We start from the raw sequence: 23,580 nt of genomic DNA, 5'->3' as shown, positions 1-23,580 counted from the left end.
CTGTGTGTTTGTTTGCAATTCTAAGTTGAAGCTCTAGTAGTAGACTAGTAGGGTTGTGCACCTCAGCTAGAGATCTTGGAGTTTGTGTTGTTTAGTGTGTGTAACCAATGCAAATTTAGATGAACAGTCTAATGAAACCCGCTCGAATTTGATTTCAAACCTGACATTTGAACGGTAAGAGGAGAAAAGACAGATTTCTAAAACACAGCTAAGATTTTCCATTACATAATATAAACTATTAAAATATTACTTAAGATGTATGGGTGAGTTTTCTTTTATTTCAGCTGGGAATGTAGGAGACCCAGAAAAGCCTAGGGGCCCATAGAATATATCAGACAGAAGAGAATTCACCTGAACAAAATAAAACGTGTCGTGAGAAATCAGGTAATCAGTGATAGTTGACTATATGAGTGTTTTTAGTGGTGCATTTAAGAGCATTCTGACTGCATTTTTTCAGTAATGTGAAGGTGTTGAAGTGAGTGTACTGTATATGAGAGCAGTTCAGTCATGCAGAGATTGAATACTGTTTTGTATGTGAGTGCTTCAGTAGTGTATGCAGAGGGGTGTTCACACTTAAGTGTTCCAACATTTACTGTAAATGTTTAACCATCTCGTCTATATGCGAGAGGTAAAATGTGTGTTACGTAAAGTAAAATATAAATATTCACCTCGGTGGCACCAAATACTCGAATGCTAAAGAAATGCAATAGCCTCACACTGATAGTGTCTGTCCAGCTACAACAGACAATCTCATTTTCTTCTTATCATCATGTACAGAAAGTGATCAAGTGATTCACTCTTATTGAAACCTAGCCAAAAATGGAAAAATCTAGAGATAATGGACAACCTTAAATTTCTGGACGCTATTGAGCCCAGAGCTGACAAAGCGAGCTGTTTGATACGAGGTTTTGTGAAAAATGATTTTGCCCTCTATTGGAGCTTGCATCTCTGACACAAAGTAAGTCTACTTGGCATTTATTTTCTCTTCATTTTATGACACAACTAAACCTGAAGTTAACAATGTGTGATTATTTGTTCACTTACAGTAAGATTCAGGTGTCTTTCTACTTTTGCACTCTGTTATTCTTTCAGGAAGAGCTTGTGCTTAACGCCTAAAATGTAGTTTGAGTTTAGGCTTTATTTAAACGTTTGTGTTGAAGAAAGATGGGAGAGAGAAATTATCGTGATTTTAAAGGGTTCCTGCACCAAATTCCAACTGCAGCTGATGGTTATTTCCATTATTTATTAATCATTTAGTCTGTAAAATATGAAGGGCAAATTGTTTATCGATTTTGATTGATAAATCAAGATAAATTCTCTGTTTATTGACCAATCAATTAATAATTTCAGTTGAAATCATAGTAACTCATTACGCTGAGACATAGTTTAAAAGCACCCGAATGAGCCTCTATAACAGCTACTTCATGTGTCTGTGGTATTATAAATCTGGATTTGTCTCCTTTGGCCTGTTCTCCTTGCACTTTTACTTGCAGTGTTTTGACAGGGAGGTAAGAAAAACAGGGTAAAGATAAATAAAAGCAATTATAGAGCCCACATGAAAATACTTTATACAAGGCTTGCAGTGCCTTTTGATGCATCTCCAGCAGGAATTATTTCAAAATAGTTTTTAACATTCAGGAGAAAATCTAGTTCAGTGTCTTTTTAATACTTTCATTTAATTTGTAATTGAAGGAGTTTTATTCGAGTGAATAGATATCCTTTATTTATTAAATGCAAAATTCCTAACGGCACATGAGGGAAAAAAAAAAGTCATGTTTATTATCTTGTGTTTTGTGTGCACAAGATACTATCTGGTACCCATGCAAAAGTATCTGGTGCGCACAAGAAAGTATCCCACGGGATCCTGTGGGGAAAAAAATGTTACACTCATTTGTTTTGCCCACGTCACCTTAGTGGCTCTGTAAATAAAACTTATATAAAATTAACTGTTTTTAATATATATTTATAAAAAACTAATATGTGTAGCTGCTGACAAATTTGTTTCTGCCTGAGCTCAATGTCATTGTATCACAACTGTGTCAAAAGCCATGTAAATCAAAATATTCAGGCAAAAACAGGTTGCAAGCCCAGAAGACATTAACTGAGCAGGTGCCGTCTTTTATGAATTATTTGAGATGCAAACATAAAGCGCACAGCTTACTGTGGATATGCAGATCCAAGAAATCTAAACTAACAGTCCAACAAACAGAAATCAAAAATCAAATGGAAAGTCATAGTCCAAAAGGTGAGCGAACAATAATCCAGGCGGGGATGGCTCTAAATCTACAAAAACCCTGACGAGCCACAAACTTGCAGCAGTGCAGGCAGAGATCAGGCAGACGCTCGGAACAGGTAACACACAATAAGGTCAACAGGGCATGACACCATAATGATCCAGCACAGACTGAATAGAACACAGGCATTAAATACTAAGATTAACGAATGGGGCGGGGACATAAAACAGGCGGATCACATCAAGGATGAAACAGACTAGGAACAGCCCTAGAAACGACTCTGCAGCCATGGACAGAATTTTACCTCACATGAGATTCAGTGCTGCAGTGAAAAGCTCTTGATAGATGTGGTTCTCCTAAGATGGCACATGACTCATGTTTTGGATGGCATACACATGCTTTACACAAGTGGTAGTTAAAATTCGACCAGAAATTGTCTTCCTCAGTAAATTCCATTTTCTGTTAAAATGTTGGAATATTCATGCAGTATAAAAGAAGAATTGTGAACAACACAGCAGTGTGCAGGTATTTTTTTGTCTTGTGCGTTTATACAGTTGTTACCCAGCAGCTGCAAATAATTCATGGATGTATATGTGCCTCCTGATAATTGCCTACATCTGTCTCACCATGGTAATAACTGACTAGCTGCAGCTGGACACAGAAAATCTAATTAATTGCAATTAGTTGATTGAGATCAATAATGAATATATCACTAGGCTAATGGATCAATAATATATGTCTTTGTGTGTAAAGAGTATGCCTTGGTGGATGACTGCATGTAATTTTCATTTGTATTATTGATTAATCTATTGATTTTTTGGAGTACAAAGTCTATAAAATGTGACTGAGGCAACAACCATGCTAGCATCTCTGTAAGGCTGCAGCAACATCGACCGCTAAAGTCAGCTTGCTAACATACTGATGTTAAGCAGGTATAATATTTATCATGATCACCATGCTAACATTTGCTAATTGGCGCAGAGCAAAGGGTAGACTTGAGGCTGATGGTGATTTCATTAGCTTTGCAGGTATTTGGTTGTAAACCAAAGTAAATAAGACAAAGTTTGACCTTAGGATGCCGCTAGATGTCAGTTCATTACGATTGTACTTCATCCTCAAGGGACATCTAAATCAAATTACATGGCAAAAGTCAGCAGGATCTGGTGGTGGTGCTCTATCAAAATGTTTTGGCAATCCGTCAGTAAAAGTTGAGATATTTCCCTGTATAAGCAAAACTTTGACCTGCTGGTTAAAATGCCCTAAAAAATGTAAACCTTGTGATGGTGCTAGAGGTAATGTGGGGGGATCACCAAAGTCAGTTGGGCTGATCCTCTAGGGACCATGAACATCTGTCCAAAATGTTATAGAAATCCATAAAAAGTCTGGACCAAAGTGATGGACCCAGATTATGATCCCTAGAGCCATGCCACTAGTATGGCTAAAAACAATTAAACTATTTTGTTAAACTATCATTTTACAATTTGCAAACTTACAGAAAATTAACAATCAATTCTAGTTTTGATATATTTGACTACTATGCAACATTTTCTACTATCACCTTTATGTTTGACTTTGACTTTGAAGTAAACAGTATTTGTGAAATTTACATTTCAGGTTCAGTAAGTAATATACTTTTTATATGGGGACCTTTCTGTGTGTTGACACTCTATTTTTGTATTCACACGTCACAGAGGTGCTTTCACTACAGCAACAAAACAGTGTGACCCACTTACCTGTTTAAGTCCTTTTTGCCCCAATTTTTCAAAAGCCTGCAGGCAGGAGAAGAATGAGAGGCAATGAAATGAGAGGGAGGAAGGGGAAAAGAGCAGTGCTGTATGGATGGAAAGAAGAAAAGAGAGAGAGATCCAGTAAGTAGCTCTGGACTCTTACATTTGACCTTCTATAAATCAAACTGTCTGTCTGTTTAATGACAGAAATGTCCCCTTGTCTCCCTGTTCACCTGCCTCAATTTTCCATAAATGGCTCTCCAAATCTCTTGCTGCTTGTCACAGTAATTCAGTCTAGAGTGGGGTCATTGTCTGCCAACACACCAGCACTACCGCACCTCTTAACCGTGTCTTTCTGTCAAAAGACTCCTATCCTGTAAGCCCGCGTACTCATTCACCCATTTCTGTGGCCCTCTTTTATCCCTGTGATGCATCGATTGAGGCGAGTGCCCCTTATTCCCCTCTTGTTCTCTCCTCCCGGCCCTTCTTGTGACCTAAATTCCCCCCGTGTGCTCATGAATTAGCTGATGCAAGTCTGCGTACCCCAGGGAGGATGGGAGAGTGAAAAAAAAAGCTCATTATTGTACTCATCAATAAGGTGGGATTAATCACCCATTGGTATGTGTGATCCATTGCTCCGTGTGTGCAGTAAACAGGCCCACAGGTCTTCATTTAAAATAATCTGTTTTCTTTACCACACTCCCTTAAGCTCCATACAACACAAATATGGTGTCATAGTGTTTTTTCTTTTATACTTATTCTCATTTATGGTCTCTGGGGTTTGGAGGGAGTTGAGCGTATCCCAACATGCAGTTGGTCAAAAGCAGGAACACATCCTGGACAGATTGTCAGTCCACTGCTGTTCTTGAGACACATACAGAGTTGCAAAACATAAAGTTTCAAATGTGTTCACATCAAAGGGCAGTGTTATTTGACTATGGGAGGAATCATGCCTTCACTTGTTGATGTTGATTAAACTTTATGGTAATTTTGGAGGCTTTAGTTTGTGGTGCGTTTTATAATGTTTTCTACCCTCTAGGGTGCTATGTGTGATCCACTGGGCATTTAACTAACAAGCTATCCAGCTGAACCACATGCTGTTCATTTGTTGGTATTTTATTTATTTTCTTATTTATGTCACAACACCCCAAGGGGATCCCAAAATAAATAAGAGGGGTCACAGGATGATTAATAGGATTTTTTAAAAAAGAGAAGAAAAAAAAATATTACATATGTTCATCTCTTCAGGCTTCCAAAATCTTCCGAATTAAACAATTTCAGAAGAAAAATCACATTCATGTCTATATTAAGAACAGTAGACACATTCTCATTTTAAGGTGTAATAAGCCAAAAAGGTTGGGAACCACTGCTCTGTAATAGACAGAATATCAGTCTATTTAAAACCCCTCAGTATCATTCAATACAACTTAACAGCACCTCAAAATGGGCCATGCGGTTGAATCAACACCTCTACAAAACAGGTTTAACAAATGCTGATACATCTTATATATTTACATATACAAGATTTGATTTATTACATTTTTTTTACTATGAGATGAGAGGTCTTCCAAAGGGAAATGCTATTTGCTTGCTCATTAGTGTAGGAAGAAGTGCTTTATAAACCTTTGAAGCTGGTAAGGATTCAGGGCACAAGGAAACTTAAGCAGGGCAAATACTCCCTCCACTGTGGGGCATTAACAATCAAGCCACCCAGCAGAAGCATTTCTTTGTATTTTATTTATTTTTATTTCTCCAGATGAGTCATTAACATATGATCTTATTTGGAGACACCCACAGGCAACAGCACTAAGCAGATTTGTTAACTAAAGTAAAACATCCCTCTGAATTTGTCTCTCCCCACTGTCAGGGCTCCTTCCAGTAAACTACAAACGGTCATCTTGCAGAAATGATATCATTACTTAATTAACAACAGAAAATGAATCAGTGGCAATGCTTGACACATTACATATCTGTCAAGTCATTTGAGCAAAGGTTTCAGCTTCTCACATGTTAAAATGTGCAGTTTTAGACAGTTGGTCTGCCAAAACAAGTAATGTGAAGCATCTAAGCTCTGCACTCTGATTTTCACCATTTATCTTACAGACCAAACAATTCATAGAATACAAAAAAAGAATCAGCATATTAATCTAATATGAAAATAATTGTCAGTTGCAGCCCTGAACAGTTACATTTCCTATATCCAGCAAACTACAAAGCCAGATGGCAAATTGAATAATGAAAGACACACAGAATACACAACAAACACTGGTTTATTAGTAACAATATATTATCAAATACAATATTTGTCAAACAACATACATATAGACATGTAACTGATGTCGTACGGTACAGGCTTATTGGCAAACATCAGTCATTATTCTACTCTAATCATCAAAAGGCATGCCAAAAGAGGGCACAAGTGGTTGTTGTTCCGTATGGGTTACCTAAGGCTTCGTTACATTATCTTCATGGCAAAGTTCCACACATTACATAAGCACTTCATCCATCACCATGTCCCATTTAATAAAGTAGTGAAACATTCATTCTGCCAGACGCCAATATATTGTGCTCAGTTTTTGGAAACCACCCAAAAGTACAAAAAACACCAGTGCAAACACCATTACCTCATTGGTAAACAGCAAACGTTTTCCTATCACTGCCTTGCTCGCACATTCTGTGTCCAGGCTCCATTTACCCAACAACATATGGGACCTCCGTAGTGTTAATCACACTGATTCTCCTACCATCTACATGTGTAAGGCTGCGGGCACTGTAGCACCAGTATTAGCTACAGAACAGAAGGTCGATATAGGGAGGCACACAGGGTGCTATACCAAGTGGGAAGAAAATAAAATCAGAAAATTTAAACTCATATTCTACTGATTAGAGCCATCGGCCAGCTGATTAGTTTATCGCAGGTATATTGGTATTTCAATGTATGAGTCGGCAGATAAGTAATAAAATAAATTGTAGTGCAGTGTCAACCATGAGATTGTTAGTCGGAGGACAGTGACAAGAAAATGTGCCACTAAGTATATTGGTTACAATTCTAAAGCTAATTTAAAGCTGGGGTAGGCAACTTTGGAGAAACTAGCAAGAGATATAATCCCAGGCAGGGAGGTAGACAGACATCTTTGTGTCAGAGCATTTCATTTATTGATTGCTGTTGGGACGTAAAGAGAATGTCAACAAATATAACATAAAATGCTTCTGAAATAAATTTCCTACCCCAGCTTTAAGGGATCCTCATCAAAATGTTTGTTATGCAGTATTGTTAGGGCTCGTAATGCAGCATTTAGGGTGGAAATTATTAATCAGTCACTTAACAGTAAACTAATCACCAACTACTTTGATAATCAATTAATTGCTTAAGCCATTCCTCAAACAAAAATGCCAAAACATTTGATGGTTCCAGCTTCTCAAATGTGGGGATTTCTTGCTTTGCCTGGAATTACTTTGTAGTAAATTGATTATCTTTGGGCTTTGGACTGTTGGAAAAATGTACCTTGGGCTCTGACGAAATTATTTTCTGACATAGAGCAAAAGATTAATCTGTTTTGGGAAAATTGGGAGAAAAAAAAAATAGTCATCACATTAATGATAATGATGATAATTGTTATTTGCAGCCCTAGTTGTGATTGAGATTGAGTTAATTCTATAATAATGGTATAGTGTCATACAGAGAGGCGTGTTAAACAAAGCTCTATAACGATTTGTTAGTTTAATTGTGCATTGCATTTCAGGAATGATTGTCCAGCGGTTTTAAATTCATCCAGGGCTTAGGTTGTATATATTCTTGGCTTGAATATGAAAATATATAATGAATCATTTTTTTCACAATTACATTTGACTATTCTATTGACTACTGTTTTGTTTGCAGTTTCTACAGAAACATTTGATCAAAACACTGAAAAAAAAAAAGGACCTAAACACATCTTGACAGGCCACTTGTGTTACAACATGTTTCTGCTGCAGATAGCCCATGTGCATGAATTGTGCGGAGACGAGTTCACCCAGCAGATCCACACTATCTGCTGCTCAGTCTGTGTCTGACAAATTCAAGTCAGAAAACAGATGGGGGAGAGGCTGTCTTGCCAGCTGAGAGGGAAACTGGTACTTTTAAGTGGATTGCAATCATTAACTTCCCTCCATGACTCTGGCACACTGGGTACAACAAAACAGAGCTGACAGCCATGACCACACAGTGGGCTGCTTGTTGCGCTCTCTTTGTGGTTTTAAATTAGTCATGTTTGGCGGGCAAGTACAAGATTCACGTTTTCCCAAATTAATCTTAGTACAACAATTCAACACCTGCATGCCCATACTTTCTGTAGATTGAAAGAATAATTGATCACTGTAATTAGCTCTGCTCAAAAACAACCAGTGTCCACTTTATTAGGTACACCTATACAGTCCAATTCCCTACAGCTGTTCTGCCATGATTCCTATAACCAGGCACCGTCAGAGGTGTTAACTACCTTTGTGTTTTAGCAGTGAGGTCGCTGCTAAAACAAAAAGGTAGTTAACACCTCTGACGGTCATAGTTATGACCTCAATGCTAATGGCAGAGCTGTTGTATTGGACAGGTGTACCTGACAAAGTGGCCGCTGAGTGTCTTACTTGCCTCTTGTGGTATCTAGCCATGTAGATAGTTTTGGTTTCATTTGCCCAAGTTTCAAAAATTAGTCTGAGGTTTTCTTTTTCGTTCGTCATGCCCACCATTGAACATATCTCTCATCAGAAACAGTGTCGCACATACTCAGGACAATCCACAGACCACACTGTCAACAGTTTGCTCTGGATACACTATCTACTGAGGAATCAGTACCATTGAAAGCTGTTGACAGTATGTTATGTTGTTATTCAGAGAAGTAACTCCCAACATTTTTGGCTTAGAATTCTTTAAAATTTGATCCCTCATTACAGATTATAGCATTACAGTCATTTATCTTCTTGGACTAATTCACTTGACTGGTTTTCGGTGGTCTAAAGAGGTGTAAATAGTCAAATTTAAAACACATTATTTTGTGTAAAAACATGTTGTTCTTAGTTATCCCTTAGTTATAATAATTTTTTGACATGGTGAAATTTGTTGACATGGTAATTTTCTACTGCTGTGCTTGGCACAAATCTCAGAGACAGATGTGTCAAAACCTGGGGAAATCATATCAAAAATGTCTGGATAACATAGAATTTGGGTAATGACTATCAAATCTAGTCAAAACTAATTTTCATCTGGGTTCATGTAAAAAAAAAAATATATATTTCATGGAAATCATCACTTCTCCTTCCTTCTGTCTTCCACTGGACAGGTGTGATTCATGTAAAGCTACAGAAAGTAATCTTGACTATCTCAATATGAGAAAATATTAGACTTGCAGCTGCTCTTGTGTGATAGGAATGCATATGACTTGCAGCTGAGTAAATGTGAAACTGGCTGTCTGTATTTGGTCCATTTGTTATGTCAACCCCACAGCTAACGAGGTCAGATTACAGAGGGTAAAATGGTCGTCACAGTCAGGCTGACAGTGAGTCACGTGGGACAGACTGGAAGGTAAAATGTGGCAAAGACAGGCAGGTTAAACTGTGATGACCTGTTCGGGCAGAGTTCATTTCACTTCAGTTAATGGACTGTTTGGAAAGGACGTCCTGGCTTGACAGCATGTCCAGTGAACTGTCCGAGACGGTGGGAGACAGAGGGTGGCTGCTGCTGCGTGAGGTAATGTGCCGTGCATGTCTCCCTTCCAGCTCTTCATCCTGGCAATCACAAGTAAGGTTATGATATCATTGAAGGGACGAGGAGTTCAATCGGAACGGTATTTTACACATCTAAATCAAACTTGAAAGATAAATTAATAATCTCAAATTCAATTTTATTTGAACAGCTCATCTTGTTCTTTAGATGTCTGGCTATCCTGATCATAGAAGTGATGTGTATAATCAGCTGATCCATTTAGTAGGATCACTGTAATTTGTTTTGTATTTGATGAATCAGGCTGAGAGATGGTCTAGTGTCACTTGACCTTTGTTCCTCTGACTACTATATCTTAATTGACAGACCAAGAGACTTTGTAGGAACCACAGACATTTTTCACACTTCTAACTTTGTTAGCCAATACAGCCATTTAACTTGCCAGGAAGACCTAGTGATTGCAGGAGACCCAAGTCTTTTATGAACTGGGTTATGCAATGTTTGTTTCTTTTTTCTCTTTTTTTTGTCTGTCTTGAAAAACATTCAAGGCTTAATCGAGTCTTGGCCTTACTACAGAAAATCCCCTTATTTTAAAATGTTCTTCCCTGCCTCTTAACAAGAACTAAAACATATCATTTTAGTTTAATTAGGTGACCCTGAGGTGTCTTCCAATTTCAGGATATATCTTAGGGTATTATAGATCACTTTTGAAGCATGCATTGGCCAAGCTCCAGGATGGATGGCCTTGTACAATGGCCAACAAGGATCTTTTGACTTTCCCAAACTCTAGATTTAAGAAAAAGTGATTGTGCCCAATGTGGAAGTACGCTGTAGAGGTGAATATTTACAGTGCGAGATGCTCATTTTAGACATGACTAAAGCCCAATGTTATAACCAGTGGTTCCCACCGTGTCAGCAGTCTCCTCCCCTTCAGTGTGCTCTCCGTAGCGATTGTATAACTCCATGTCAGACAGAGCGCTCTCTAATGCCTCCTCTTCATAGTCAGTGTGGTAGTCTGACTCCTCTGAGGGAGGGAAGGAGCAGATGAATTGAAGAAAAGAAGCACATTACGGGTGAATATGTGGTGTTTAAAAGAGGTGACAAATAAATGTGGGTGTGCAGGTGAATGAGTCAGAAAAGCAAAATTGTGCAACAATGTGAGGAACCAAACAGGGCAGTTTGATGAGTGATGGGCGACAAATAGGTTTTAAATAGAAAGAAGAGGAAGAATGAGAAGGATGAAGATATCGGAGAAAAACATCATTGGTTGCTGTATTAGGTTGCACTCAAAACATAAAACAACAAATTTAAATATGTAATTTGTTTCTATTTGATTGCAAATATTACATTTGCACAGGTCGTTCAGTATGTTAAAACCTGTGTGTGCAGTGTAACACATAATTGCTAAAAATGTATTCTGCAGTGGAGATTCAGCAGTCCATTTCTTTTCCTATCTGAAACAGATTGATTTGCTAATAGAGTATGACAGGAAAAAGAAAACCCGCCCAAAAACAAATAAAAACGAGCACCGGCAAAGACAAACATGGGGGAGAAACATTAATAGCATACCTTCCCCCAGAAATTGTGTGTGCACAATAAAAAAAAAAAAGCCCTAATTTGCATTAGCTGGGATCAAGTAGACTTATGCATCTACGCGCACGTAGGAAGGAAGAAAGGAAGGAAAAACTGCTCTCGGCTGAGTGCAATGATGCCACAAGAGTCTACGACATATAGTTCACAAGGGAGCGTGGGTAAAGTGTAGGGGCAGGGCCAACTGTCACCAATGAAAGTGTCTGTCGTTCTGTGTCTTTATACAAAGTTTGGCCATGTTATGTGAATCTGTTTAGAATATATGTGCCTTTTTGCAATAGGCCACACCCACTGCCACACCCTTCGCACTTCAACACACACCTACACACACACACACACACACTTAACCTTCATGCCAAATTTCAACCTCCTAGGGAGAAACCTCTACGGCAAAGGGTGGGGACATTTTTGTGGAACGACCAACCAACTGAACGAGCCAGGCGACCTACAGAGTTGCTGGCCACAGCTTAAATGTATCATCACGGGTGTGTCTGACTACGAGCGTATTGGAGTGTGTCTGTAATTTTACCGTCCACCAGAGCAGGTTTGACGGGCTCGATGCGGGACACAATTTCTGCCAGGTCAGTAAAGGAAGCATTGGGACAAGTCACCACCTGGAAGACACACACAAACATGTATACACATTAATGAAATGCTCAAAAGACTGAACCAAGAGGGACTAACTAACCAGTTGTGTTCTAACTACGCCAGGTGTCAACACCTTGTCTGTTAGAACCAAGGGCGTCTCTTTGTGTTGAAAGGTGGTGGGGACATAAAGGCTGAGATTAGGGGTGTGATGATACAAGTGTGCCACAAGACTTGACGATGGGCAAAAACAAGATGAGAAGATTTTGAAAGGTGTGTTCACACTGAAAGCGAATCCGGCATTTTGGGCGGCTTGATTACATACAAAGTCAATGCAAAGATGCGATTTCCTGCAAATTCGCTCCGGGCGTTGCAGAAGAGGCGTTTTGTCACGAGATTCGCAGATTGGCTAATACAAAATTTGCAACTCTGTATTTACATGTTTTTAAATAACTATATTAACTATATTAACTATATTTGATTAAACCACGACTGTGTGATATTTTGAATTATAAATGTGTGATGTCAGCTTCTTCACTGTAGACCAATGTTTTACCAAGGAGGTTTGAAACATGTCAGAATAGTGATAAGAATTTATTGTTATATTTCAAACCACAAGGAACACTGCTCTGCATTGAACTCGGCTTAATGGCATATATTCTACAGCATTCCCGTATGTGTTTCCCTCCACCATTCTCCTTACATTGTTCTTGCTTTGAGTGTTGTAGAACTCCTCCTGGTGTCTGTCTTTCATCATTTTGTCCACCACTCCACTGCGGCCCCAAACATCGAACACAGTCTTTCCGTGCTGGTATCCGACCTCCTGCATTTCACAAACACAAACCATCACACATTAATATAATGTTATCTACTGATGGGCAAAATCATTAAGAGATACACCAGAAAATGTAAAACATTCATTCAGAATGCCTTGTGGGAATTTGTCTGACGTTTATTACTGAAAATGTAATAAAAATTATGAACAGGGAAAAAACAAAGAGTTTAGAAACAGCTCAGAATCACAGGACAACAACACCTTCCTCAAACTTACAGCAATCTCATCAAACTTGCCAAACTCCAGGGTACGGTATCTGTCGATTGGAGGTCTGATGTACTCGCAATAGTCACTGTTCTTCACAGACTCCAGCTGCCTGACACAGCACACATAGGCCAGCCGAGTCTGAATCTCCGCCATGTTCAACACCTGAGACCGCAAGTTTAGAAATTAACATATGGGTCACTGAAAAACACCTACAAAAATATCCTTGTTGTTATTCATAGGACTCATTAAATTTTACACATCCTCGCAGAGTCTGTTGTGTCTTTATTTTTAATCAATCCATTACCTTTACTTTCTCAGCAAGGGGGTTGAGGCGTTTCCATAGCAGCCACCAGCCTGAGAGCGAGTCGCCATAATTAGTGAGGTTGGTTTCATCCCGGCTGCCCACGTCAATAGCTATCACCACTTTGGCCCCCATGGAGCGCGCCACATCAGCTAGGAGGAGGAAACGGAAACAAAAGGTGGGACAGCAGGAGTCTCTCTCTCTCTCTCTCATATTAAATAGTAGGAGGTGTGAAGTTTTAAAACTGAAAAGAGCGCAACAAACCTGGCAGGTTGTTGATGTAGCCTCCATCCATCAGCAGGTGTCCATCTTTGGGGTCACAGAGAGGAGGCAGATAACCAGACAGAGACATGCTGGCACGAATATACCGCCACAGAGAACCTTAAACAGCAAACAGGCAACTCTTTTTAGTTTTATGCCTATATGCACTACATATTTAATTGAAGGCAACCACTCTGGAAAATTACACTCGTGAGTGAGACAAATTAAAAGGGTCATGTCGCCAATGTGGACAGTGGTGGCAGAAATCTCAGAGGGACATACACTCTTGAACAAAATCTTAAGACCAGGGGAAACATTGCAAGTACTCGCATTTTGCGCTGGTGGATCATAACCGGGTTGTAAGTACTGCTTCAAAATGCCAAAAGAAGAAACAGGAGCAAGAGACAAAAAATAGAGAGTAGGCAATTTATTGAAAACTGCATTTAAACTCAAATAGGCTGTTCATCAGCTGATCAAAAGTTTAAGACCATAGCCCAAAAATAAACCTACAACAGAACTAAAAGTGTCAAAAAAGGACTCAGTAGTGAGTAGCCCCACCGTTCTTGTTGATCACTTCAAACACTCGTTTCGGCATGCTTGATGCGACTGTTCCCAGGAGGCTGCTGGGAACGTTGCTCCATGTGGTGAAGATGGCTTCACGAAGGGCATCCACGGTCTGGAACTGACGTCCGTTTTTGTAAACTTCCCTTGCCATCCATCCCCAAATGTTCTCAATGGGATTTAGATCAGGAGAACACGCAGGATGGTCCAAAAGAGCAACTTTACTCTCCTGGAAGAAGTCCTTCGTCAGGCGGGCGTTGTCCTGTTGAAAGACCGAGTCATTACCGCACAGACGGGGGCCCTCAGTCAAGAGGGATGCCCGCTGCAACATGTCCACATAGCCAGTCGCCGTTTGACACCCCTGGACAACCTGAAGTTCCATTTTCCCATTGAAGGAAAAAGCACCCCAAATCATGATGGAGCCTCCTCCACTGTGCCACGTAGAAAATATCTCCGGTGGGATCTCCTTGTCATGCCACTAACGTTGGAAGCCATCAGGACCGTCCAGGTAAAATTTTTTCTCGTCAGAGAATAAAACTTTCTTCCACCTTTCAATGTCCCATGTTTGGTGCTCCCTTGCAAATTCCAAAAGTTTGTGGCGTGGGAGGAGACGTGGCCTTTGAAGACGTTTTTTGTTATTGAAGCCCTTCTCTCGCAGATGACATCTTATGGTTATTGGGCTACAGTCAGCATCAGTAAGGGCCTTAATTTGGGTCGAGTATCGACCTGTGTCTTCACGGACAACCCGTCGGATCCTGCGGCTCAGTGCAGGTGAAATTCTTTTGGGTGTACCACTTGACTTTTTTGTCCCATAACTCTCAGGATCTTTTAAGAAATGTAAAATGACTGTCTTACTGCATCCAACCTTGGCAGCGATGGCGCGTTGCGAGAGGCCTTGCTTGTGCAGCTCAACAATCCTGCCACGTTCAACGAGAGAAAGCCTTTTTGCCTTTGCCATCAGGAGATCATGACAGTGTGACTGCCTGAAGATCAATGACAGGAAAGCCATATTTTTGTGCAGATTTTACCTTTTTATGCCTATGGTCTTAAACTTTTGATCAGCTGATGAACAGCCTGTTTGAGTTTAAATGCAGTTTTCAATAAATTGCCTACTCTCTATTTTTTGTCTCTTGTTCCTGTTTCTTCTTTTGGCATTTTGAAGCAGTACTTACAACCCGGTTATGATCCACCAGCGCAAAATGCGAGTACTTGCAATGTTTCCCCCAGTCTTAAGATTTTGTTCAAGAGTGTATAACAGAAACTTTTTTGTCATTTGGGAGACACTTTTACCAAACAAGAACAAAGGATTCTTTAAAGTGTACCTACCATCAGTGTGTACTCTCATAGCCGAGGCAGTGATGTCAGTTGTGATATTGAAATACGGGATCCAAAGGTCCTGCATACACAAAAGGTTCCATCGACACAGATAAACATAATAGGCACACATGATACACTTACTTATATGTCACTTATATGTCTGGATGTTTATCTGCTCAAACGTATTGACTGCCATTAGGGTTGGGCGATGTCTACAAAATTGGCATCGGACCATGTCATTGGGTGCGTGGGCATGTGCACGCATGGGGGGGGGCAGCAGTCATCTTATGTGCATGTGTTCTCGCACAGACTTCACTCCGTAAAAAAAAAATTGGTACACTATTAACTTACATTACAAGTCACGGTGGATATTTTACGCACGTACCAGGTAAAACAACAGTGAACACAGAGTGCAGATGTTGGTTTCAGTTGTTTGATAGGCTGCGTCATTAATAAGCCGACGTGCAGTTCACCTGCTGCCATGATAACGGATCACGGGTAGAAATATATAGAAGAAGACGAGTTCTCAGTTTTTAGGCGACTTTATAAAACGTACTGCTGATGGAGAAAATGGAGCAGACGGAGGGAGAGAGACAGAGAGAGGCGGGGCAAGCCGTGGTGTTTACCTGAGTTGTAGGTGTGTGTGAGTCAGAGTGGTAAGAAGAGAATTCCGAGGCAGGTGCAAAGCATACTTAAAAACAATAATAAGAATGTTCGAGGTCATTAAAATTGCCTTTTATGTGCTTTTTTCTTTAGTCCCCACTTCAGTTCTGATTCTACTTAGGAGTAGAGCTACAAAAATTAATAGTCTACTTGTCAACAATTAAATTACTTGCCAACTATTTTGATAATCAATTAATCGGTTTCAGTCATTTTTAAAGAAAATTATCTGATTTCGGCTTCTTAAATGCAAATAATTTTCTGGTTTTCCATGACAGTAAACTGAAGATATTTGAGGATGTCATCCTTTGGCTTTGGGAAACATTAGTGTCTGACATCCTATAGGCCCAACAACTAATCGAGAAAACAATCAACGTTAGGCAGGAGTTAGGTAACCTCATCTCACTCACCTCAATCTGTTTGCTCTTGAAAACACTGCTGATGCTGGAGTTGAAGGCAGCGCCGGAGAACATGGAGGTGACTGGGTACGTCAAATCCAGAACCTTCTTAAACACTGAAGTCATTTCCTACAGGGAAAGCCGGAAAAAAAGAAAAGCCAAAAGGTTTGTTTCCTCGACAAAATTCCACGGTCTATTTCATAAAGTACAAAGCAGAATTAACGCCTCGAAATTAAAGTTTAATTTGATGTAAAAGTAAATTGTCTGGATTTTGATTCATTGTTTGTCTATGCTGAACATGATGGTTCGTTTATCTTGTTTTCCTTCCACCTGGTGTGTACACATGCGTTTCTTTGTAATTTGAGAAATCTTGAACAGATAAATTCACTCCACATTAAAAAGTATCAACATGTTAACAGCGCAATCTGTCCTGTTCTGACCTTCTTTGCCTGACTTTGTGAAGGACAACATTTTTATTACAACAGTGGTTATTTTAATTCGATACGAAGGAGCAGCAACCCAGCCAGCTGCTTCTAGATGGAAGGTTCAGAAGCAAGGACAGAGCCAAGGGAGGACGAGGGGAGACGAGTAATAGCACATGCTCAGACTGCAGACCTGGACATTGAGCAGGTGTCTCTACTTAGCTGTCATTGATGGTCATAGAATTAAAGACATAAGGATGAATTTCATACAACTAAAAAGGGTCTGTTCATGAGATTAATGTACAAACCATCCAGGCCTGTATGTGCAACACAAACCAATGGCTGTGGTTAATTATATCAAATGTCTAAACTGCATTAAAATAAAAAACTGTTAGGGGTCACTCAAGGTCAGACTCAAGCAGAAAATTGAGACAGCTTGGAAATATTCCTCTCACCAAGATAAACCAAACCAAGTGGACGAGGAGCTGATGAACTATGGCACTGTACCTGCGCCCGGAGGGCAGTATGGTAAAATGGTGATTCAGTGAGTTGATATCTTGTGCTACTGGGGTTGCAACGCGTGCAATGGCCTTACTGTTTAGTTCTGCTAGGTTGTGTGTGGGGAGACCAATTATCCTGGTGGCAGTGTTGGTTATGCATGTAAGTTTTGACCGATACGTAACAGATAACATGTTAAAGAAGCAGGTGGAACAGTACAATAGGATGGGCTGAACTATGCTCTGGTACAACAAGAAGATGAAATGTGTCACCTATTCAGTGTCTGACCAACTGTGAACTGTGTATGCTCACAACAATCTCCACTTCTGTTCCTGAGATATGGTGTTGAATAATAATTTTCCAGGACATTATGATGTGACAGTGAAGTTGAACTTTGACCTTTTAGGTGAAAAAAAAACGTCTCTTCATCGTTATTTTCCACTAATCATCTATGTGAAATTTTGTCGGAATTGCCACTTCAATCATTGAGTTATGAGGTGTTTGTCATGGTCATTTTGAGGTCACAGCAAAGAACCAATTCATCTTTGTGTCCAAAAGAACTTTTTGAATAAATTCCTTCCCTTCCAACAACTTGAAAACATAATGTCTCCTGCCACGGCTGTTGCTTTACTGAGAATGGAAAAGGGGACTTGAAACGGTCTTATGATGATAGGTGGGATAAAATTTGAAACACCTACTTGATATAAAGCAGATATAAAAAGGATGATATAAAGCAGATCAAAATATCATTGCCTTTTATATTTGGCTTTTAATATTCGGGTTTATTACAAGACTTGTGTTATTCTTTCTTTGACTCTCACCATTGCCCATTCTTTGGCCCTCATCCTCATGCGACTGTGGCTACGGTCCTCAGCATATAGCGCCCCCATCAGGGAACCGATCGAGGTGCCACCAATGAGGTCCACTGGGATGCCGGCCTCGCAGACAGCTCGCATTACCCCCACCTGGGAACAGCCCCTGAACAGGAGGGTGGAGAAATGAACATAGAAAAAAACACAGATGTTCCCTGCCAGTAGAAAGATTAAACCAAAAATCTTTGTAATTATGGTCTGAGGCTCTGGCAATTATAAAATCCATTGAGCCCAGAAGAGGCATCATATTTTAAATTTTATACATAATAGTTCAGCTCCTAGATAACAGTCAATGAACTTAAATAACTGGTTGGAAAGACAGACAGTGGGGTGGCTTTACCTGGCCCCTCCACCTCCCAGGATAATAGCAATAGCATTGCCAGTAAGGACTCGAGCCAGGCGGGAAAAGTCTGAGTGGCGGTCTGCTGGCTTCTCAAACACACGTTGATACAGCTCCAACTGAAAGAGAAAAAAAAGCATTAATAATGAAGAGTACAAAGGAAAGTGCTTTGATCTGCAGATGAGAAACGAGAGCAGAAAAAAACAACAACCGTTTCCATTCCTACCAGTTTGGGCAGGCTCCTCTTAGAGAAGACCCTTCGTGGACAAGACAGGTGGAGATGTCTGGAGATCCAGCTTCGCATGTTGAGCCAGTCTGCAGTTCCTTTGGGTGGGGGGCCATCTTCTCTGTGCAACAGCACCAGCTGCTTCTGGGCACGCACTGCACTTCCTTCCAACATACGCTCCAGCTAGAGGGGAGGCATCGAGCACAGACGTCTTAGAATATGTTATACTCCTCACTTTCTTCAGAGTGGCCGCAAACTCATGACAACCTGAGACTGCACTAGGTTTAAGGAAAACAACATCAGCATTTGGTATGTGATTGCAGTTTTAATGTTTGTGTTTGATTCCAGGTGTGATTTCAGAAGAACTCTTATTTTGAGATATACCATTATATATAAAGAGCTACACTATAATTATTTGTTATATTTGGGAATTATGGGTAGCAGAAGGAGCAATAAGAGCATAAATTAATTTAATTTATTTCCGTGTGTAATTTCCCAGCTGAGGCAGTATCATTATGTGATGCTCCTGAATTAGCAGGCTTTAAAAAAAATTTTTTTTAAAAGTCTGAAGGGAAGGTCAGACCTGCCACCTAGCCAACAGGCCCTCTGTTAAAAGTTTATTGTATGCACAAGGTGAGAGGATGTCTGTGTGTGCCCTGAAAGATAAAAATCAACCCAGAGCTATGACTCATTCTCAGCCTGAGCAAATATTGATCCATTTCTCCCACTGTCTCCTGTTAAATGGGGATTCATTCCTTACTTTTCTCTGTGACTGTTTTTCCCACTGAAGGCAATTACCTTTCCTTCATCATACGGACATGAACTTCCTTTCTCTCCCACCCCGCCTCTCTTTCATGCCATCCATCTACCCTTTGCTCATTTCTCCTGTATGCCCAAGGGTCAAATACAAACCTTTCGCAGCCTGTGTGACCATTCAGTCGGATAAACCACTGGGTTTGAACATGATTAAAGAGCGCAATGATGAGCATGGCCCTTATTATCAAATCAGACTCTACCAAGATCTTTGTCTGATAACACGCTTACAAGGGCTAAGTGAATAATAATAATAATAATAAGTGGTGTGATGATTTCTCTGAAGAACAATCCTAATAACTCAATCCTAACTGATCAGCAACTAACTGCCGCTTTACAAGATATTCAGCTTTTCAGTCCAAGACAGAAAAAAATATCAACACTGTTTAAGAGTAGTTAAAGGACATGTCTTGTGTGGCTCAGGATGTAGAGCAGGTTGCCCGTTAATCGGAAAGTCGGTGGTTCAATCCCCGGCTGCACAACAAATTGCCTCTGGTTCCGCCAGTGAATGAATGTTTGAGAATGTTGAATGCAGATGTAGTGTAAAAGCGCTTTGAGAGGTCGAAAAGACTAGAAAGGCACTATACAAATACGGAGCATTTACAGTCAACAAGTCCCATGAAAAGACCAAAACCAACAATGAATTGATCCCACTGACAATTATTGCAAAACCCATGTGTCATAGACTGCCACTGTGGTACTAAAATGATGTTAAATGGTAGCCCACAAGCTCACAAAATCCACCACTGAAAATAGTCCGAAACAACTGCAATAACTACTTCTGTTTGAGTAACACTGGCTAAAAACTACAGTGCCCAACTAACAGGAAATTCAATTAAAAGACTGCACACCCACAAGATGCTCAGCTTTGACGTCTTCAGATCGCTTCTGATGAGATCCTTGTCATTTTTCACTAAGATTCCTAACCCATCGCTACCTTTGCCACTGATTCTCCTCTCACTTTCATCCACCTGTAACCCACGCCTAACACCTCACCTCTCCAACAACAGGTTCCTGCTCTCCTAGTCCCACAATAATGATGCAGTCGGCCTGACGGATGCACCGCTGAGTCCATGGGGTCAGCGTGTTGTCCGTCTGGTAAAGAACTATGCGATGGATGTCTTCCTGTTGGCCCAGCCAGCTGGACAGACGGTACTCATGGACACTAAAGAGGAAAGGAGTCCATTAAAGACAGGCGGCATTGCCCAGCTGGCAGCACACATGAGATCCATTTTTCTGTTGTGCCAAGAAAGCATGCTTAAACTGAATTTAATGACTGAGTCAGAAAGACAGAAAGCCCAAATAAAATAATCTAATAGACCAATAAGCTGTTTGACAGGGGAAAAGATTAGGTGTTGAGATGTCTATTAAAGACTATCGTTTCCATCAACTTTCAGTCTGCCACAAAACATACCTGTCTAGTGCTGCAGCTCCAAGTCGCTGTTTAATAATATCACTGGTCAGCAGAAGAGTGGGACCTGTATGTGAAAGAAGTTACAGTCAATATGTCCAGTCTAAATACATGACCGAACAAGATAGTTGACATGTCTCAAGATAGTTTTATCTGCAGTTTCACAGTCATGGCCAAAAGTGTTGGCACAGAAATGGATGGCAACAAAGTGCTGGAGAGTTCTGAAGTGGCCAGCAATGAGTCCAGATCTAAATCCCATTGAACACCTGTGGAGAGATCTTAAAATTGCTGTTGGGAAAAGGCGCCCTTCCAATATGAGAGACCTGGAGCAGTTTGCAAAGGAAGAGTGGTCCAAAATTCCGGGTGAGAGGTGTAAGAAGCTTACTGATGGTTATAGGAAGCGATTGATTTCAGTTATTTTTTCCAAAGGGTGTGCAACCAAATATTAAGTTAAGGGTGCCAATAATTTTGTCCAGCCCATTTTTGGAGTTTTGTGTGCAATTATGTCCAATTTGCTTTTTTTCCTTCTTTTTTGTTTTGTTCCAATACACACAAGGGGAATAAACATGTGTATAGCAAAACATGTGTTAATGCAATACTTTTCTGTGAGAAATACTTGATTTTCTGGAAAAATTTCAGGGGTGCCAAGACTTTTGGCCATGACTGTACAAGCTTCATATATAACTTAAAAAAGGGAGTTCCTTTTCACAAATATTTCTGATTGTACTTGTATTTTAATGTTTTGTGAAAAAACTAAACTGGACTGTACTAAACTGAACTAAAACTAATAAAAACTCAACTAAAACGAAGCATTTTCCAAAAATAAAAAACTACACTATATTAGCAAACCCACGTTATAAACGAATTAAAACTAAACTGAAATTGAAAACAAAAAGTCAAAACGAAACAAAAATAAAAACTAATGAAATCTCCAAAACTATAATAACCTTGGTAAAGACGAGGTGGAAGCACACGGTTTTTAATTACTACCTGAGAGATATGCTTGTCTTTTCATTTTATTATTATAGTATTTTGTTAGAGATATTTCTTAGGGGTATTTATTGAAGTAACAGGGAAAGGTCAACAGGTCTAGCTTGGTTGTTTACGGACCTTTCAGCTCTAGTTATTTCTCTCATGTTACTGTCCTTTTAGGGAGACAACAGTTGGACTGATAAGGTAGGAAGTGTCAGGCTAGCAAATATTAGTGTTCTCTGGGAATCTTACATGGTTGAGTCTTACAAGAATTTACTGGCTCCACAGATTAGAGATCAACTCATGAATAGTAATAGATTCCAATATGACGTAGCATTGCAGTCTAAACATCAGATAGATTTGTTGTTCTAGGTTAAGACCAGCTAAAGATGACCTGATACAGGAACAAGAGGGAAGACAGAAACATAAAAAGGACCAAAAGATGTCATGCTTCAGATTTGATTCTCCTCGGCCGGGCTCAAACCATGCCACGTTAAGTCTTCATCAGTCTCCAAAACTTCATCATCACACCTGAACCTGGCTCACAATATTTCTTCAACAAATTTTATTTAATTCATTTATTTAACTTTTTATGTATCGTCTCCTTGGCAATAGCTTTGTACGCAAGCCACCATATATGCACACCATCTTGTTTGAGTAAGGGGGTGATTGGAGAGTTTTGTCCATTTGAAATAGAATGTATCATATGTCATTTCTATTGTATGAATTGGTGATGAGCTTTTAATCAAAATATTACAATAAAACAAACCTAAAAAAAAAAACACACACACACACACACACACACACACACACGGCAGGTCTTTCACCCCTCTTACTGTCCCTCCCCGATGCCTTAAATGGTTTTGTTGTAATGAAAACCAAATTCCTTAATTCAATGTGAATTTACCCTTTTAATCTCACTTGACCCAAAGCAAACACTGAGCAGAGAAAATGAGCTTCCCAGTTCAGATTACGCACTTCAATAAACAATTCATCAACAGGGGAAGAGGCAGAGCTATTAGGTTGTAGCAGGGAACACCTATAATACAAGATGACCACACACATCATGCCTGTGCTATGAAGTCTGCAGACAGCTAGACCAGACTGTGTCTAAGGGCGGTCCAGATGTTTACTATCAAGGACCTGATGCGTCCTCTACCCTGAGCACAGTTGGTTAAATTTGAGCTCTTTTTTTTGTTCCTTACCTATTGCAATGAGTGCATGCTGCAGCTCCAGAGTGAAGGCAGTGAGAGGTACTTCTTCTGATACGGGCAGGACTGTCACAGTGGAGAGGTTGGAGGCCTGGTTCCCTGCATCCCACTTACTGCCGGGGGTTTGGAGGGCCAAACTGCGAGCTGGGGACATGCATATATATTAGTAAGCTTTAACAGTAAGTTGAGATAAACGCCAACACCGGTGGGACAACCCTAAGCGCCAGGGAGATGCACATACCTGTCAGAGGACCATTGACCTGCTGAAGGATCTTCTGTCCTAGTAAGTGGATCAACCTGGTGACAACCTGAGAGGCATTTTAGAAGCGACTCTGTGTTACTCATCAAACAGACGCCATGTACAAAGCAATGCTTTTCTTTTAAATGTGGTTTATATGCAGTAAAGTAATCTTGAGTTTATATTCAAAGAAAAGTAAAGTAAAAATG

At 40.0% G+C, this 23,580-nt stretch overlaps 1 protein-coding gene across 3 annotated transcripts in view; it reads right to left on the bottom strand.

Annotated features, from left to right (window-relative positions):
• Window positions 1–6,213: 6,213 nt before the first annotated feature.
• Window positions 6,214–23,580, bottom strand: part of pnpla7a (patatin-like phospholipase domain containing 7a) — a 28,361-nt gene continuing 10,994 nt past the window's right edge. For 2 of the 3 annotated variants that reach the window (XM_046066393.1, XM_046066394.1), the window contains exons 21-36: window positions 23,375–23,441; window positions 23,128–23,277; window positions 20,954–21,017; window positions 20,536–20,704; window positions 18,727–18,909; window positions 18,501–18,619; window positions 18,110–18,266; window positions 16,381–16,497; window positions 15,320–15,389; window positions 13,436–13,552; window positions 13,175–13,323; window positions 12,880–13,032; window positions 12,532–12,651; window positions 11,773–11,857; window positions 10,562–10,677; window positions 6,214–9,718 (exon numbers count right to left, since the gene is read on the bottom strand). In XM_046066393.1, coding sequence (XP_045922349.1) covers window positions 9,581–9,718; window positions 10,562–10,677; window positions 11,773–11,857; window positions 12,532–12,651; window positions 12,880–13,032; window positions 13,175–13,323; window positions 13,436–13,552; window positions 15,320–15,389; window positions 16,381–16,497; window positions 18,110–18,266; window positions 18,501–18,619; window positions 18,727–18,909; window positions 20,536–20,704; window positions 20,954–21,017; window positions 23,128–23,277; window positions 23,375–23,441 — 1,974 coding nt within the window. In that variant the 3' untranslated portion in view covers window positions 6,214–9,580. The remainder of the gene's footprint in view (window positions 9,719–10,561; window positions 10,678–11,772; window positions 11,858–12,531; window positions 12,652–12,879; window positions 13,033–13,174; window positions 13,324–13,435; window positions 13,553–15,319; window positions 15,390–16,380; window positions 16,498–18,109; window positions 18,267–18,500; window positions 18,620–18,726; window positions 18,910–20,535; window positions 20,705–20,953; window positions 21,018–23,127; window positions 23,278–23,374; window positions 23,442–23,580) is intronic. The other variant, XM_046066395.1, reaches the window with a different exon arrangement.

This window comes from Micropterus dolomieu, linkage group LG13 (assembly GCF_021292245.1).
Source record: "Micropterus dolomieu isolate WLL.071019.BEF.003 ecotype Adirondacks linkage group LG13, ASM2129224v1, whole genome shotgun sequence".
NCBI classification, from domain to species: Eukaryota; Metazoa; Chordata; class Actinopteri; order Centrarchiformes; family Centrarchidae; genus Micropterus; species Micropterus dolomieu.
This window is presented reverse-complemented; position numbering and strand designations above follow the sequence as displayed.